Source organism: Panthera onca, chromosome D2 (genome assembly GCF_046562875.1).
Source record: "Panthera onca isolate mPanOnc1 chromosome D2, mPanOnc1 haplotype 2, whole genome shotgun sequence".
In the NCBI taxonomy this organism is placed as follows: Eukaryota; Metazoa; Chordata; class Mammalia; order Carnivora; family Felidae; genus Panthera; species Panthera onca.
The window spans coordinates 71,088,631-71,105,816 of NC_138349.1; the positions used below are offsets into that span (position 1 = coordinate 71,088,631).

Sequence of the window (17,186 nt, forward strand, 5' to 3'; positions counted from 1 at the left end):
ACAGCAGCACACAACACACATGAATATAACCCTGGCTAAGGCTGGCCTGGTCCCGGGACTAGAAGGATCTTCAGCAACCTTATCCTGCAGCTGTTAAATAGCAATCATCCAAGCAGCCGGCTGTTTGGTTCTTAAGAGATACTCAGCCCACAGCTTCCTCCAGGGGCTCTTCGAATGTCTGGCCCCAAGGATGGTCAGAATACTGTATTTTACCCCTTGCATCCAGCCAGAAGGGCCCCAGTTTGGTTCATTTTCAACCAAGCAAATATTTAGCGCAGCAAAAACGAATGTGCCCGGCCCTGTATTTGGTCCTGCAAGGCCTGTGGAGGGCAGGGCCTGCATCCCCAAAGGATCCCACCTCCTGTTTGGAAGGTCAAGACACAACTGGGGACAAGAAAGACTGGCACTCGGCTGCCCTATAAATAGTGGGGGGGGGGGGGGGGGGGAGGAAAGCGGGAACCGCCACGGCCCATGGGCCCTGCACTGGGCCCAGGAGACTTGGTAAGTCTGCTAAGGCAGAGAGGAGGGAAGAACTTTCTCGGCGTCAGAAAGAGCATCACAAACACCTGGAAATCATAACGAGCCCAGCACATTCACAGCACGGCGGGGGGAACGCTTCCAGAAATTGTTTTAAGGCTCCCACAGACCTGAAATAGAGTGAGATCTTCCCCCACAAAAACCCTGTGATTTTCAGCCGCGCAGAGAAAAAGGCAAGATACAGAGACAGGGAAAGAGAAAACATCGAAAAGAATTTGAGGTTTATGAAGAAGGCCCTTGGAGGAAACGCACGAGGAAGAGTGGGTAGATGGATGGCTACTCAAACGCATAAATAAAAATGACGTCAACTTTGGTTTCCACACTGCACAGGCCAAAAGGAACTGGGCTCACGTGGGCTGAACACGTCCTAAAGTTTTGGTTAGAGGCAGCTCGGGAATGAGCTGCCTCCTCAGTTTGCGAGGCCAGCAGAGCAGTTTGGAGGACGATTCCAGAAGCCTATCTCACCACAGCCAAGTGTACTGGCCACAGGTCGACACCAGAAGGCAGCCGCTCAGGAGCTGAGGGCACACAGAGCCTTCTAGAACCAGTTAGGGAAGTTGGGGTGGTGTCAGGGGGCCCTAACAGACCTGGGGCTCTATGGAACCCTGGTCCAGAGGCCCCGCTGGTGACAGTGTGCCAGGTGGACCCCCCGCCCCCCACCTGAGTGACTCCGGGTTACCTGCAGGGCGACTGAGATCCGGCCTCCTGGCCTCCTTCCCTCTGCCACCTACGAGGCTTCAGCCCTTTCCACCACCAACCCGGGAGTACATCCCTACTCAGAGAACACGGGAAAGTGAACCATCAGAGGTTCTTCTTAATCTAAGAATATTGGGGCGCCCAGGTGGCTCAGTTGTTAAACATCCGACTTCCGCTCAGGCCGTGATCTCGCGGTTTGCGGGTTCAAGCCCTGCGCTGGGCCCTGTGCTGACAGTGTGGAGCCTGCTTGGGATTCTCTCTCTCCCTCTCTCTGCCCCCTCCCCAACTCGTGCTTTCTCTCTTTCTCTCAAAAGAAATAAACTTAAAAATATATATATATATAAGAAACGTACGAGCCTGGAAAACACGTTATTTGGAAAGAAAGCACCATTACGGGGAGGGGGGTACGGGAAAGGGGACAGGCAGCGGCAGAACCCCGCTCTCTGAGGTCTCTGTGGCGTGGGGCCGTGAGTCCATCGCTCCCCTGCACTCCGAGGAGGGCGGGAGAAGGCAGGACGGGGGGCGGGGGGCGGTCCCGGGGCACCCCCGCGGCCGATCTCACCTGGGTTTGGGAAGGCCTGAAGGCAGAGTCGAAGCCGTTCTGCAGGGAGTCGAGGAAGGGCTGGACCTTGTAGAGGCCGTGCGTGGTCTGGCTGGAGCGGAAGGCCACCACGTGGAAGTACTTGAGGATCTTCTCGAAGCGGGTCTGGCTCATGACCAGGGCGAGGCTCCTGTTGCTGTAGAAGCCGCCGCTCCAGATGCTGAGGACCGACTCGCAGTGGGAGATGCTGGTGGAGATCATGTAGCCCAGGAACGCCTTCATCTCCGTCAGCGTCACCTCGGCCCAGGCGCCGTCGCTGCCGAAGCGCTCCTGGAACTTCTTGGCGTACATGTTCGTCTGCACCACCATGTTCTTGAGCACGTTGTCGGGGACAAAGAGCTGGAAGAAGTCCATGGCACTGGCGCTGGGGGGCATCTTTCGGGTTGGACCTAAAACGAAGGCAGGCCGGGGGTTCATTGCCGCAACCACCACCGCAGGGTGCACCCTGCCCCCGCCCCCTCCCAACGCAGCTGGCTGGCCTGAGCTCCCCCCCCCCCCCCCCCCCCCCCGCCATGAACTTCGGTCCCCTTCCCTGGACAGCGGCACGCGCGCCCCCTGCCGCCCGGGCCCCGCACCTGCAGGTCCTCCCTCCACCGTGCACCCCGGGGCCCCGCGTTCTTCCCTGTCCAGCAACTTCAGAGAAAGGGACGCGCGAGCCGTGGGAAAAGACCCACGCAAGGGCACACTGAACTTAACACAGGAGCTCCGCCGTGGCTTTCTGCCTTTCGTTTCGCTTTCTTGTAAATTGACTTCTGTAAGTAAGAATGCTTTCACCCCTCGGGGCCTGAAAATTTCCACCCAGGAGAGGCTGCAATGTTTATCTCCTGGTGCTCTCCACGTGGCAATTTGGAATTTATTGGTGAATACATCTGAAGGGGCTTGTTCAGATAATTTCACCAGTGTAATAAAAAGCTCACAGTTTTGGGGCGCCTGGATGGCTCAGTCGGTTGAGCGTCCAACTTCCGCTCAGGTCATGATCTCACAGCTCCTGAGTTCGAGCCCGGCGTCAGGCTCTGTGCTGACAGCTCATAGCCTGGAGCCTGCTCCGGATTCTGTGCCTCCTTCTCTCTCTGCCCCAACCCACTCGCATTCTGTCTCTGTCTCTCTCAAAAATAATAAACATTAAAAAGAAAAAATTAAAAAAAAAAACTCACAGTTTTGACTAATGCAGGGACAGCGTTCTGAACTACATACACACACATCCACCCATAAGAGATACGGCTTTCAATCCCAGTGTCTTAAGTCAGGCTAACAAGATGTAGAGGTTTGTAGGAGACAAGCTTTTTTTATTTAAAAAAATTTTTTGGGGGGGCACCTGGGTGGCTCAGTCGGTTGGGCGGCTGACTTCGGCTCAGGTCATGATCTCGCGGTCCATGAGTTCGAGCCCCATGTCGGGCTCTGTGCTGACCGCTCAGAGCCTGGAGCCTGTTTCCGATTCTGTGTCTGCCTCTCTCTGACCCTCCCCTGTTCATGCACTGTCTCTCCCTGTCTCAAAAATAAATTAAAAAAAAAAAAAAAAAAACGTTAAAAAAATTTTTTTTAAGTAATCTCTACACCCAACTTTGGGGCTTGAACTCACGACCAGAGACCCCGAGTCCACCGACCGACAGAGCCAGCCAAGTGCCCCCTGAGGAGACCAGCTTTGCAATTTCTAATCAAAGCCGGGCACGCTCTTCAGAATTTTAACCACCCCCCTAAACCTTTCTCTACTACTGATTTAGGCAGTCTCTGAAAAACACGTTTTTTCGCAGCAAAATAAGACAATGTACACCCAACCGCCCAGGTTTCAGATCGGATAGAGTGGGGAGGTGAAACCCTGAATTCGCATCTAGCTAAATGCACAGTCTTAGATAAATTCCCTCTTTTCCACGAGGAAAGCGGAACACCTGCTTCGCAAGGCTGTTGTGAAAACCTAGAGACTTATACTGAGATGTTATCAGCAGAAATCCACTGCCCCGGGCTCTGGGCTTTGGAATGCTCAATTGCTCTCATGTTGTAGAAAAAAACCCTGAAGCCCGGAGAGTGAAGTGACCACCATACTCACTGTCACCAACCAGTTACTGGAAGGGCACCAGGCGGTCCTGGTGCCACTGGCACCTAACTGCTCTCGGAGCAGGTGGCCCTGGCTGCAGGGACGGCGAGGCCAGGAGACAGCGGGGCCCCAGTGAGTAAGAGCGGCCTGCGGCCTACAGCCCCACACCCACTCTTTAGTGGAAATCATCTTATTTCAGGGAAGCCTTGCACCCTCCGGTGGGTGAAGCCATAAATTATTCAGGGGTAGCTCTCAAAGAGGAGAAAAACCAGCATTTTAATTGCTACATCATGCTGAGTGAGCAGAGTGAAATTTTCTCTTCCAAAAGTTATCTTTAAAGCAATTTTGCCTCCCGGGCTATTTCGCAATGAATTCTCCCAGCAAACTCTGCCCTGGCCAACTGTTTAATGAAGAAACGGGGAAGTAGCTGGCTCCCTCTTATCTGTTTAGTTTGGATTTACAAGCATCCTCCACTGCCCGTCTCAGCTGTTCTGATTCTTCGTATTGGAAAGTGTTGGCACAGGCCAGTCCCTGGGAAGGGATGGAGGGAAGGAGGGAGGGAGAAAATGCTATTCAGTAGATTCAACCCATATCGCCAACCTTATTTATAATAGGGCTATTTAATAATATGGCTCTGGGGGTGGGCAGCGCCCCCAGCCAAGACAAGACTCTCTTACATTTGATTCATTCACAGGAGCTTTTCCGGCTATTACCCCACGTGATCCTTACAAGATCCTCGTGAAGCCTCGTCCCCTTTTGCAGGGAAGGAAACAGAAGCTCAGAAGTATAGGGATCCAGCCCAAGGTCACTCACTTGTAAGCGCCTTATCGTTGGGGCGACCGTCTTCCCACCTGGCCCAGCACCAGTCTGAGAGCACCTGCTGCTGCTGTAATTATTAACGTGCCACTTCTGCTCTCGAGAGTGGACAAGAAGGGATGTGGCGTACACACGGCTTAAGCCAGGTGCATGGTCCTCAAACCCCCCCCGAGCTCCCTCTACCTCTGGCACACACACATTTCATGGTGGGCTATGTAGGGTTACAATGCACAGCCAGAAGGAATTCTGAAGGGAAAAAAACCGCAAAGGAGGCATGGAAGTGGGGGTGGGGGTGGGGGGCAGGGTGGTAGGAAGGACCTGTAATGCCCGCGTTTACCTTCGGGTCTGCCGAAGGGAGACAGGGCTCTGCGTGTTGATGACGCATGACAAGGCTATAAACTCATACAGTCATCTCCTGGCCGGGGGAGGCCGGTGCTCTCCCCCCCCTCCCCACCCCACCATGTCACCAAGTCACTCTTCAGGGCTTGGTTCAACCATCGCCCACCTGGTTCCTTCAGCCCCCCGGGGATCACCTGCTCCCTCAATCCCAGGATGCCACAGCAGGCCCACGGGCCCAGGGTAGCATTAAGAATGGTCCAGTGATGCTCAGATTCCCTGAAGAGATTCCGCCCCCACCCTGAACCACTACCCCAAGGTAGAAACCGACCCCCTCTTTCCAGGAGCGACATCTACAAAAGCAGATGTCCCGTTCAGGGGGTGGACTGTAACGCAAGGGCAGTTAGCAGAAACCACTTATTCCGAGAACACTCACGGGTGTCGTATGGATCCTAGGAAGAGAGGAGTAAGACCCAGTGCTCTCTCCCCAGGAAGTTCTCGGTGTAGGGACAGGAGCAGGCAGCAGACAGTGACCAGTGATGTCAGGCTCGGGGGAGGCCGGTGCTCACAAGAGGGACCCCGAGTCCAGATCCTGGGAGTGGGGGCGGGGGGGATGGACGAGCCGCGTGAGACGGCTCTCGAGACTGGCGGCTGCAAAGGGATGGCGGCCGGGAGGTTACAGAAGATCTCAGGCACTGAGAACATCTCCCGCAAAGGCCCTGAGTTTAGCGGACTGTGCAAGAGAGAAGGCTGGCTGCAGGCACTGGGGGCAGGGCCCGGACTCCCCGCAGCGAGACGAGAAGGGCTGTGAGCACCGCGGATCGTGCTCCCGCTTTAGGGGGAATCACTACAGGTGGTGTGTGGGGAGGGCCTGGGGCTGTTCCTGAAGCCAGTGAGCACCGGGGGGACCTGAGGGGTGGCCACCCGGCTTCCCCTCCTGGCTCCCTCACCTCTACGCATGGCGCCGTGCTCAGTTTCCATGCAGGTGTGCTGGGCAGGGGGAGCGGACTGCGGGCGAGCCGGGTACCGGAGGCGGCCTGAACCCTGGGGCCTCATCAATTTGTCATTTCCACTTGAACCAGAGCATCTTACAACACACGTGTCCAGGCTAAAACTCCAGATGCCTCACTGTCCTCTCCCGTTCTGCTCCTCCCCGCCAGCCCCCCCCCAGACACCAAAACCACCACGGGTTCCTCTGCTGCTGGCGCCCCGCATCCCGCCCATCCTCGCGTCCTGCTGCTGGAGTGTGTGATCAGCCACCCATTGCTCTGACCCAGGCAGCCACCACCCCTGGCCTAGAAGACAAAAACGGTCTCCGCCCAAAGGATTCACAACAACAGGAAAAATCGTTAAAAGAATATAAACCAGGTCGCTACAGTCCCCTGCTGAATTCAAACACTCCCGGGACTTGCCACCGCGTTAAAGCGAACCCACATTCCTGACCAAGCGCTCGGGGCCCTGCAGGGCCGGGTCACAGCTACCCACCCCCATCCCAGGCCGCTCTCCAAGGGCAGCTGAGCACAAGGGGTGCAGGTAGGGCTGGGGTCAGGCCCGGGCTCTACCACGCTCCTTCCACCCCAGGGCCTGCACCCACGCAGACCCGTCCGCAGGAAGCAAGCCTTCCTTGATGAGGCGCCCCCAACCACAAGCAGAGAGCCGGTCCTGCCCATCCCCATCCAGATTGCACTTCCTTCCTGCATTTATCATAGGCCACGGTTGTTCTGTTAGGGACTTACACACCCGTTCTGGTCCACCTCTGCAGTCCCGCCCTCTGACCCGGCCGCAGTGTGACGGCCGAGGTAAAGGCCGGCGGTCGCGGTGCTCTAAGCCCGGCTCACGGTATGCCGGATGCCCCCGCTGACAAGGTGGATAGAGTGGGTGAGTGGGGAGGGCCGATTCCACGGCCCACGCAGGAGGAAGGGCCTCTTTGCTGAGCCCCATGGAAGGGATCCGGTTTCGTGGACAGCAGCCCATGACGATGTCTGATAAAAAAGTTAAGGACAGCCAGAAACATCTGTGTGGAGGCGGAAGCCTACGTGGCCGGGGTCTGCAGCTGCTGGTTACGTGACCGTGGCCAGGCCACGTAACCTCTCTGCATCTTGGTTTCCTTCCCCAGCCAGTGGGGGTAAGAACCACCACGGAGGGAATGAAAGCCACAGGCCGCGGCCCGTCCTGGCCGGTCCACCATGAGCCCCGTTTGGTGTGAGGGCCCCGCAGGAGCGACCGCCGCCCGCTTTCACGGTGCCCACTTCACGGCCACAGCCACATGTGGCCCTGATCCCCTCCTTCACGCCGTCTGGAAGGAAAGTGTGGTTTTCTCAAGTCCAACCTTCCAGGGACAAAAGCAGTCATTCTGAGATGTGAAGGGCATTTTGCATCAACCGGCATCGTGGGGCAGCAATCGTCTGCAGCTTTGTGACACAGATAAGGATCCCTTCATATTCTGAATTAAGGGCTTAAAATAACGAAATGAGGGGCGCCTGGGTGGCTCCGTCGGTTGAGCGGCCGACTTCGGCTCAGGTCACGATTTCGCGGTTCGTTGAGTTCCAGCCCCATGTCGGACTCCGGGCTGACGGCTCGGAGGCTGGAGCCTGCTTCGGATTCTGTGTCTCCCTCTCTCTCTCTCTCTCTCTCTCTGCCTCTGCCCCGCTCACACTCTGTCTCTCTCTCTCTCTCAAAAATAAATAAACATTAAAATGTTTAATAAAATAAATAATAAAATAACAAAATGATTCTCCCCAGGCAAAATCAAGCAGATATAAAAATATAAAAGAACATCCTGTGCGATCACAAAAATATTCCTCTCAGCTGAGATGTGAAAAAAAAAAAATCAAGATATTATATTCTGTAAAAAGGTAACGTAGGAAATAGCCAAGCTATTGTGCTCAGTGCCAGCTGCAGCTGGGCCTTTATCTTGGGCTGAACTAATCCTCCTGTCTTCTCCGTTTCTCTCCTTCCTCCCTCTGCCCATGGCTGACGTGCAGGACAAGCTGTCTGTCTGACGAGCTGTCTGTCTGCCAAGCTGCCGAGGCCCGGGTCTCGGCTGCAGAATCCAGCCACACGGCCACTCGAGACCTCCAAGGCTTCCTTCCTTGTTTAACCTCGTGGCTCATGGCTACGTGACCGGGAACAAATTCATTTCGCAGCCAGATCAAGGAATGTCCACACAGGGGCGGGAGCCTTGGGTAGGAGTCCAGGCCGTGTTCCTCACCTCCCCGGGGCTCGGCCCCTCATCCGTGTGGCCCGATGTGGTAATGCACACTTGTCTCACTGGGCAGCTGGGAGCCACGTCCAGTGAGTTTAGGTGTGACCGACCTGCAACGCTTACCCACGACATACCAACACAGGCTCAGATGAGCGTTAAGTCCTCGAAATGGTGCCTTCCCACCGGAGGACACGTGAGACTCCTCGCCGCTCTCCAGGGCCTTTAGAAAACATGCAGAAACCCGGCCGGGAAACCCAAGTACAGCATCAGTCACGCAATTTATCACTTGCAAGGCTTCCTTGTCAAGAGCACGTAAGGGCGAGCCGTGTGTGTGTGCGTGTGTGTGTGCACATGCACACGTGTGCCCATGCGTGGTCTCCCTCATGTTAATCCAGCCCAGTGGCGGGAGAAGACACCGGCAATACAGAGACAATTCTGGGATGGGACGCCTGAGGTGACGCCGTTCACAGGAGTAGTTCTTATAGAAGAGGGCTAATGTGTTGGCTGGTCCAGACGTTAAAGCTACACCCCTGACCAGATGTCACGTGACAAAGAACTGCTTTGCAGAGAAGGGGGGGGCATGCACCCAGCCTGACATATAAAAGCTTTTCAAGACAGCCCAACTTCAAGAACGAGGCACCCATACACCTATAAGGAACAGTCTTACACGACTGTGTAAGGTGAACAGTCTTCATCTATGTGTGACGGCCAGCTCAAGGGCCTGCCACCTGCAGTGGGGGGAGGGGGGGGCGGGGTGCTCTGCTGGGCGGGGGGTGGGGAGGGACCCTGACCATCTCCACGTGCACTGAGCTAACGGGGAGCAGCTGGAACCAAACGGATCTGCTCTCGCCTGGGCCTGCGGACCCCCTCCCAGGGTCCTCTCTCTCTGGAGCTCTGGTCGTTTACATTTCAGGTCACGCGCACAGACTGTTCTCTGGACTTTGTTAGCGAACGGAGATCAGGTCACACGCGCTTGGACGGGCAGAACAGGGAACTTCTACTGCTCCCGCCGCATCCGGTTTTGATGTAAGCAGCAAGGTGACAACACGGGAGGGGCTGTGACCCTGACCAACAGCTCAGGTGTCGAAGGAAGGAACGAACACTGCCAGTCGCAAAGCTTCATTGCGAATGTGACTCCCTTAGTGGCAGTAGCCTAAAGGCCAGGTGACGGGGCTATTCCATGGCATCCATGAGTCTGAGTCCTCCCACGGCTAAGATTCTGTGCGGCCTGTGAGAACGGCTGGTCCAGGCTCAGACCCCACACCCAGGACCACGCGTATCCCCTGTGCCCCCGGACCAGGCTTCTCCACTAGGACACTTCCCCACCCAAAGCACAGATTTCACTTTTCCTTTGTGCTGAGCTAAAGCATAGTGGGGAGAGGTAGGTGGCCGTTAAAGGATGAGAGGCGGAGTTGGCCGCAGCTGGGGATGGGGGCGGGAGGGAGCTGGTTCTGTTCCCGGCTCTTTCCCTGTCTAACCGAGCCTCTGTGAAACTCCAGTGTCTTTGGGTTTCAGTTCCTCACGGGTAACTCTCCTCCTCCCCCTTCCAAGACCGATGAAAAGGTAGAGCCAACGACGGAACCATTCCGAGGAATGTAAATAATTATGTAAAAGTCACCTAGCACGGTTCGGAAATAGTTGCCGGCCAGCAGAGTCGACGACCTGGGACTGGCCTCCAGCTCCGTGACGCACGAGGCACGTGACCTTGGGCAAGGTGCTTCATCACTTCATCTTAGAGCACGTGGGACGGGCGGCTTGAAGGGCAGCAATTTACTTCCCACGGTTCTGGAGGTGAAGGCCAAGATCACGGTGTTGACAGACCTGGTGTCTGGAGAAGGCCACTCCCTGGTTCACAAGGGGCCGTCTTCTCGCTGTGTTTCCATGCAGGGGGAGGTCCAGGGAGATCTCTGGGGTCTCTTTCCTAAGACACACTAATCCCACCATGAGACCCCACCCTCATGACCTAGGCGCCTCCCACAGGCCCACCTCCTCGTACCGTCGTGTTGGGGACGGGGTGGGAGTTCCGGGGGCCACGCAAACGTTCGGTCTATAGTCCTCGGCGACCCACGGTCTCCGTGTTGGTAGAGCGAAGACAAAGAGAACGGTCCCAGGAGGTTCACAGTCAGGGTGCGGACGGAGAGGGAGGACGCCCAGCAAGAGGCTGAGGTGCCCAGTGATGGGATCTGATCACGTGCCCGACAGCATCCGCTAGTCCCCTACCCCCGGCTCCTGTCCCACTTCCCGGAGCTGACTTACCAGATGGCTATTACAGAAGAGCAGCCTTAGCTACCACAGTTGATAGTTCATTTAGACGCCGTGTCTATTTTTCACAGGAGGCTGTATTTTTAAAGCCTCTGCTTGGAGACAGAAAGGGTGGCAGGATTTTTGTCTCCCGCTTGGGAAGTACACGATGGGGAGGGGACGGGGAGCTGAGGAGCTACGGGGCCACCGTCTGGGGCCAGCCCCACCTCAAAGGCCCCGTGTCACGCGCAGTGGCCAGCGGGGACGGGCCACCCAGAGAATTTGCTCATTTCCTCCGTGACCTCACAGCTTTCTCTTGCTTCCGCTGTGCCAAGGACACCCACCTTGGTTCTTCATGCCGAACCAAACCAGGTTCATGGCCAACTTCCATGTGCCTGGGTGCTGTTTCTTCCTCAGGCTCCTTCTCCAGACCTTCCTCCTCCCGCGCACCGGGCGCCCGCTGAGCCCACTGGTGTCCCCAACTTGCTGCCTGCCCTGGCCAGTCCCGCGTAGCATCACGGTGCATGTTCCTCCGAGGCAGGCAAGAAAAAGGGACCGCGCCCCGGGCACTCCGGGAGAGTGCGAACGATGAAAAGCGTGGACGGTCCCCCTGGGCTTCAAGAAGCGTATTCCAAGCCATGCACCTGATGGCATATAGAAAACTCTGGTGTGCCTCACGGAGGGTCTTCTGTGCATAAAGCACCACAACAAGCAGTTAGCTGACCACACTTGATTCTCACGGGGGTCAACCCAAGAGGCGCCGGGACTCCCGCTCTGCAGCCGCGGAAGCAAGAGTCTTGCCCCAGGTCACCCCGGCTGGTGAATGAAGGAGCCGACGGTCTCTTCCCCCCGCCAGGCGCCACCCACACACGCGGGCGTGGACTCCCCAGATGGCTGAGTCTTCCTGGCGTTGTGGTTGCTTCCAATTTTCCAAGCGCGTGATGCAGTTCTGACCTGGGGAGGGTGAGGGGAGGCAGAGGGCCAGCCCAGGAAGGAGGACAGAGGCTGTGGCGAGACAGGACAGGAGCTGAAAAGGGGGCTATTTAAATATATATGGACTTGGGAGTTTCTTTCTTTCTTTTTTTTTTTTTTTTTTTAATTTTTTTTTTCAACGTTTTTTTATTTATTTTTGGGACAGAGAGAGACAGAGCATGAACGGGGGAGGGGCAGAGAGAGAGGGAGACACAGAATCGGAAACAGGCTCCAGGCTCCGAGCCATGGGCCCAGAGCCTGACGCGGGGCTCGAACTCACGGACCGCGAGATCGTGACCTGGCTGAAGTCGGAGGCTTAACCGACTGCGCCACCCAGGCGCCCCGGGAGTTTCTTTCTTTGGCTGAAATAAATTCTTAGAAGGAACTCTGAGCTGAGGCACCACCCACGCCCCCCCCCCCCCCCCCCCCCCCGCTTCCAAAACGAGCAGCGATGAGGACGACAGGGCCCCGCAGAGCACGCGCACCACCAATGGGTCCGGCTGCTGGAGCGCAAACCGGAAATCCTGGATAATTTTGGAGGAAGTCATAGGGATTTTATCACTGATGGCGAATCCCTTGGGAGAGGTTCAGAGGGGGTTTGTGGAAGGTCCACACGGATGGGAGTTTTGTCTGTTGGGTTCCCTGTCGGGTCTTAGGCACCTAGAACAGTGTCTGGCCCACTGAGGTGTGCTGAGCGAGCCAGGGAAAAGGGAATGTGTTCAAAGGCTAATGACCCTCCAGGTCTCAAGGTCAACAGCAGCATCCTGCAGTTCACAGAGAAGGTCAAGGGCACCGAGGTGCTCACTAGAACATGATGCGGGAGAGTAGACAAGACAAAGGGTGGGATCCACAACGCGTGGGCTGGATGTAGGGCCAGGGACCCCTTGCAGACAGCCCGAGGTATGGGCAGGACCACCCCGTGCGTGCGCGCATGCGTGTGCCTGAAGAGGGAGTAGGGATTCGGGCGGGACCCACTCGTCCACACCTTACGTTCCTCAAGACGCTGGGTTTAGCCCTTTGTGCCTATCTACAAGAGAGATTAAACAGAGAGTTACGGAGATGCACAGACTGGGCCGGGCACATAAATAGTGCCACGTTTGCAAACAAGTCTTAGTATTTAAAAAAAATACTGGGAGCCCAAGGAAGGGGACAAAAAGCAACCAGCACAGGCCCATCATGACCTCTGAGATGGCTTCGCCACGGGCCAGAGGGAATGAGAGAGTCGGTGAAGAGGCCAGAAGGCTCTGGGAGGCCCCAGAAAGGGTCCGGCCCTTTCCAACCCGAAAGAGAAGGTACAGGCCACACTGCATCCTGAACCCAGTCGGTGGCACCAGGAGGTGGGGCCTGGACCTCTGCTCTGGGGCTCAGGAGCCCTGCTTGAGAAGCAGCAGTGACAAGGGTCTGTGTTGACATGATGGTGGTTAGGTCAACGAGGAACATCAGACTCCACTGCGTGGGACTGGGCTGGACTCCCTCCCTCGAAAAACCTATTAGGACACAGGGGCTGGCCACCCTCCCCGCTGCTGACAGCTGACTCTCGGGCACCTCCCCTCCTGGCTTGGCATCGCTGGTGCAACCCGCTGCCTCCTTTCACAGCCCAGCATGGGTGTGTGGACCCCAGGCCATGCTCCTTGTCTCCCTCCACCAGGCGTCTGTATTCGCTCTGCGTGCCTGTGTCCCCCGGGGGCACCCGAGTGCAGGACTGCAGGATCGCTGGGGTGTGGAGGGAGGAGGGAGAGCAAAGGCTTCCGGTGGAGTTCTCATCCTCCTTTCTAGTACTCGGGGACACCCATGGCACCCTGTGCGTGGAGGATGGGACCAGGCGCTGTCTCGGCTCAGCTGGGCCAAGAAGAAGGAAGGCAGGCCGGAGGGGCTTTATCCCCGCACCCTAACTGCATCCCTCTAATGCCCTGCACAGCCCTCCAGGCCCCGGGAGAGAGAAGGCAAGGGACCAGGGACCAGGGACCAGGCAAGAAAGAAGTACATCCTGGCCAAGCTGGCCGGGAAGCCTGAGAGAGGACCCACATTCATGCTATGACTCACCGAGTCAAGCCGGTGGAAGGAGGTGCCGACCTCCGCATCCAGGGGACTGTGGGGAGAGGCTGGCCCCGTCCCACCAGCCACCTGCAGCCTCGCCTCCCCAAGAGGAAACAAGGAACCAGAGGAGGTCAATGTTATGGTTACTGAGTTGGGGGCGGTTCTGGCCTTCAGGCTCCTATCCTTTTTCTTCCTGGAGCCTTTCCTTTCTCAGGGTCACACATCCAGAGCCCCGTTCCACAAGTGTAGCTGGGCCGGGTACGTTATTTATTTCTCCGTGAACATAAAAGAACGTTTACGTATTTTATTCAGCATACGTGTATATGGCACTTATGCTGTATATGTGTTCTGCTTTATAAATGATAGTTTGACTCCCTTCCTCCTTGATGATAACTCGGAGACACGTGCACCACTACTAACCTCCATGTATCCAATGAGGAAACTGAGTCACAGACAGGTTAAGGGACTTGCCTGAGGTCACACAACCAGCAAAGGGCAGGACCAGAAGCCACCCCTGATGGCCCAGCCTGAGTCCATGCCCCTGACCACCGCACTGTGGTAAATCTTGACGGAAGATTCTTCCAGTTTCAGTGCCCCCCCACCACACGACCTCATAGCCCCAACACACACAGCTGACAATAGCAGACGCCTCTATAGAAATGAGGGAGAGGAAGCCAGCAGCCTCCCCCCAGGCTGCCCACCTGTGATCTGACCCCCCAGCGTTAGCTAGGACACAAGCCTCACAAGTACAGGGGCTCATTTTACTTATTTTCCAGAATCCCATTACTGGATCCCAGTAAGAGCTGGCTGGCTGAATAACATTTGCTGGGGTGTCACCGAGACCTCCTTTTCCCTTCTGGGTTTGGATGGGACCAGGCACTCACAGACGCCGTCCAGAGTCACAGCCCAGCTCAGATCAGCGAGGCCCCCGGCTGTCTGCTCAAGTTAACGCAGCTTCAGGACGTTGCAAAATGGCAGCCGTCAACGTCAACAAAATACCCTTGGACGAGACCGAGCTCCAGGGCAAGAGAGGCACTCTTCATTTGGGAGAGTCAGGCTGTCACTGAATCCGTCCTGGGGACCAGCTTCTGGCCAGCGGAAAGAACCAGCTGAGACTTGAATTCCAAAGAATTCAGGGATGGTGAAGAAACACCCGCTCTTTGAGGAAGACACAGGGGTGACTGCCACTTAGCCCCTGGCCACCGCATCAAAGAACCTGAGAGTGGGAACCCACAGTGTGTTGTTCTGTGCCCGACAGATCCATTGGAGTTGGACAAAGGCCCGATAACTCCTTCAGGAAGGGAGCCACTGAGGTACGTTCTTTAAAAAAAAAATTTTTTTTAACATTTATTTATTTTTGAGACAGAGAGAGACAGAGCATGAACAGGGGAGGGGCAGAGAGAGAGGCAGACACAGAATCGGAAGCAGGCTCCAGGCTCTGAGCCGTCAGCACAGAGCCCGACGCAGGGCTCGAACCCACAGACCGTGAGATCACGACCTGAGCGGAAGTCGGACGCTTAACCGACTGAGCCACCCCGGCGCCCCTGAGGTACATTCTTTAATTTCACGAGGTACCTAAGTTTGGGGCATCCAGTGTGGGGAGGGGACACTAACCTTGATTCAGAGGTGATGCTGTGCCTATGGCTCCATTAGGGTTTTAATGTATGCAGGCACCAGATTTCTTTCTTTCTTCTTTTCCTTTTAATATAATTCACTGTCAAGTTGGCTAACATACAGGAGGTACAGTGTGCTCTTGGTTTGGGGGGGTAGATTCCCGTGATTCATCGCTTCCATACAATACCCAGTGCTTCTCCCAACAAGCGCCCTCCTCCATGCCCATCACCCATTTTCCCCTCCCCCCCACCCCCCCATCAACCCTCAGCGTGTCCTCTGTATTTGCCTCCCTCCCTCCCTGTCGGTAACTATTTTTTCCCCTTCCCTTCCCCCATGGTCTTCTGTGAAGTTTCTCAAGTTCACCATAGGAGTGAAAACACATGTTTTCATCTGTCTTTCTCTGCCTGACTTATTTCACTTAGCCTAACACCCTCCAGTGCCATCCACGTTGCTACAAACGGCAGGACTTCATTCTTTCTCATGGCCGAGTAGTATTCCATCGTATATAGAAACCACATCTTCTTTATCCACTCGTCAGTCGACGGACATTTGGGCTCTTCCCGTAATTTGGCTATTGTTGAAAGCGCTGCTATAGACATTGGGGTATACGGGCCCCTATGCCTCAGCACTCCTGTGTCCCTTGGATAAGGTCCCAGCGGTGCTCCCGCTGGGTCATAGGGTAGATCTATTTTTAATTTTGTGAGGAACCTCCACGTTGTTTTTCCAGAGCGGCTGCACCAGTTTGCTTTCCCACCAACAGCGCAGGCGTCTCATTTCTAAGGGAAGTTTTACGGATGTGTAAGCGGAGGCCCAGGGCTTGGAGCAACTGTTCAAGGTCGGAGCTTGAGTAGGAGCCCAAGCTGCTTCCATGCCCCAGGTGGCTGCCTTCCTACGCAAGCACACGACCAAGTGTAGTGCCCTAAGTGCTCATCACAGCCATGTGCACCAGCTGCCTAAGCACCGAGGAGGAGGAGGGGGACCGGGTGGGGGGGGGGGTGAGGAGGGGGATAAACGCTTCCCACTGGGAGGCGACCCTAGCCAGCCGAGGTGCAGCTGCAGCGACCAAGGTGCGTAGCTAGGTGTCTCATAGCAGAGTGACAGGGGGCGGGCCTTCCGGACAGAACTGCCCGTGACACACAGGCAGCTGTGTCTCTAATGCCGTTGAGTCCAGGAAAAAGCAGGGTTCTCTGCTGCTCAGGGCTCACCGTCTGACAAATCGAATTACCCACATGGGGCTGCACCGTGACCACGTTTAGCCAGCAGTTTTGTAGCTCTCGGGTTTTTCTAGCGCTCCTTTCTGGGCAAGGCGACGCCGCACTAGACAGGTCAATTGCAGAGCACATACGCGACCATCCCTAATCTTCACGCATAAAGACAAAGAAACCAGCGCGAGGGATCCGAAGTGAAAGCTGTAAGGAGACACAGAACACTAAGCTGTGCCCGGCAAATGCCATAAACGTCTTGCCCACCATCAGCCCACGACTGTTCTCTTACTTGATAAAGGGCCTGGAGAGTAACCCACGGAAACACGAAGAACACAGAGTGCACCTCTCAACTGACACCCTTCGAATCGGGGTGGATACGGAAAGGCTGGCATACTTCCAAACAAACCCTGATTGTTTCACATCTTCCTTTGTTTTAACTTTCTTTATTTGGAGCACGAGGAGGAGAGAGAGAGGGAATCCCGAGCAGGCTCCGTGCTGTCAGCGCGGAGCCCGACGTGGCGCTCGAACTCACAAACTGTGAGATCTGGAAGTTGGATGCTCAAGCAACGGAGCCACCCCAGGTGCCTTGTAGATCTTGGTCTTGCTCAAGATGCCTACTGAAATTCGGCACACGGTGCTTCCAAAACCAATCTGTGCAGGTGCTTCCGCACCCCCAGCCCATTCTCCAGGAATGAATGAAACAGAGCACCCTGCACGCCTCTTCGGAACAGGCGTCAATCCTTGACCCACAGATGGCAAATAGGCTCGGGCTCTTGTGTCAACTCGCGTGGCTCGTAGCTGCCTGTACCCGTGTTAAGGAGGATTCTGAAGTCTGTGGCTGGGGGGAAGGGTAGGGTCGTGACTGACGAGCAGCGCTTCCTGGGGGTGAACGTG

At 56.0% G+C, this 17,186-nt stretch overlaps 1 protein-coding gene across 3 annotated transcripts in view; it reads right to left on the reverse strand.

The window, feature by feature from the left end:
- PGBD5 (piggyBac transposable element derived 5) overlaps positions 1–17,186 on the reverse strand; it is a 106,852-nt gene that overhangs the window by 30,723 nt on the left and 58,943 nt on the right. For all 3 annotated transcript variants that reach the window (XM_060642788.3, XM_060642786.3, XM_060642787.3), the window contains exon 2: positions 1,796–2,223. In XM_060642788.3, the coding sequence (XP_060498771.2) occupies positions 1,796–2,223 (428 nt within the window). The remainder of the gene's footprint in view (positions 1–1,795; positions 2,224–17,186) is intronic.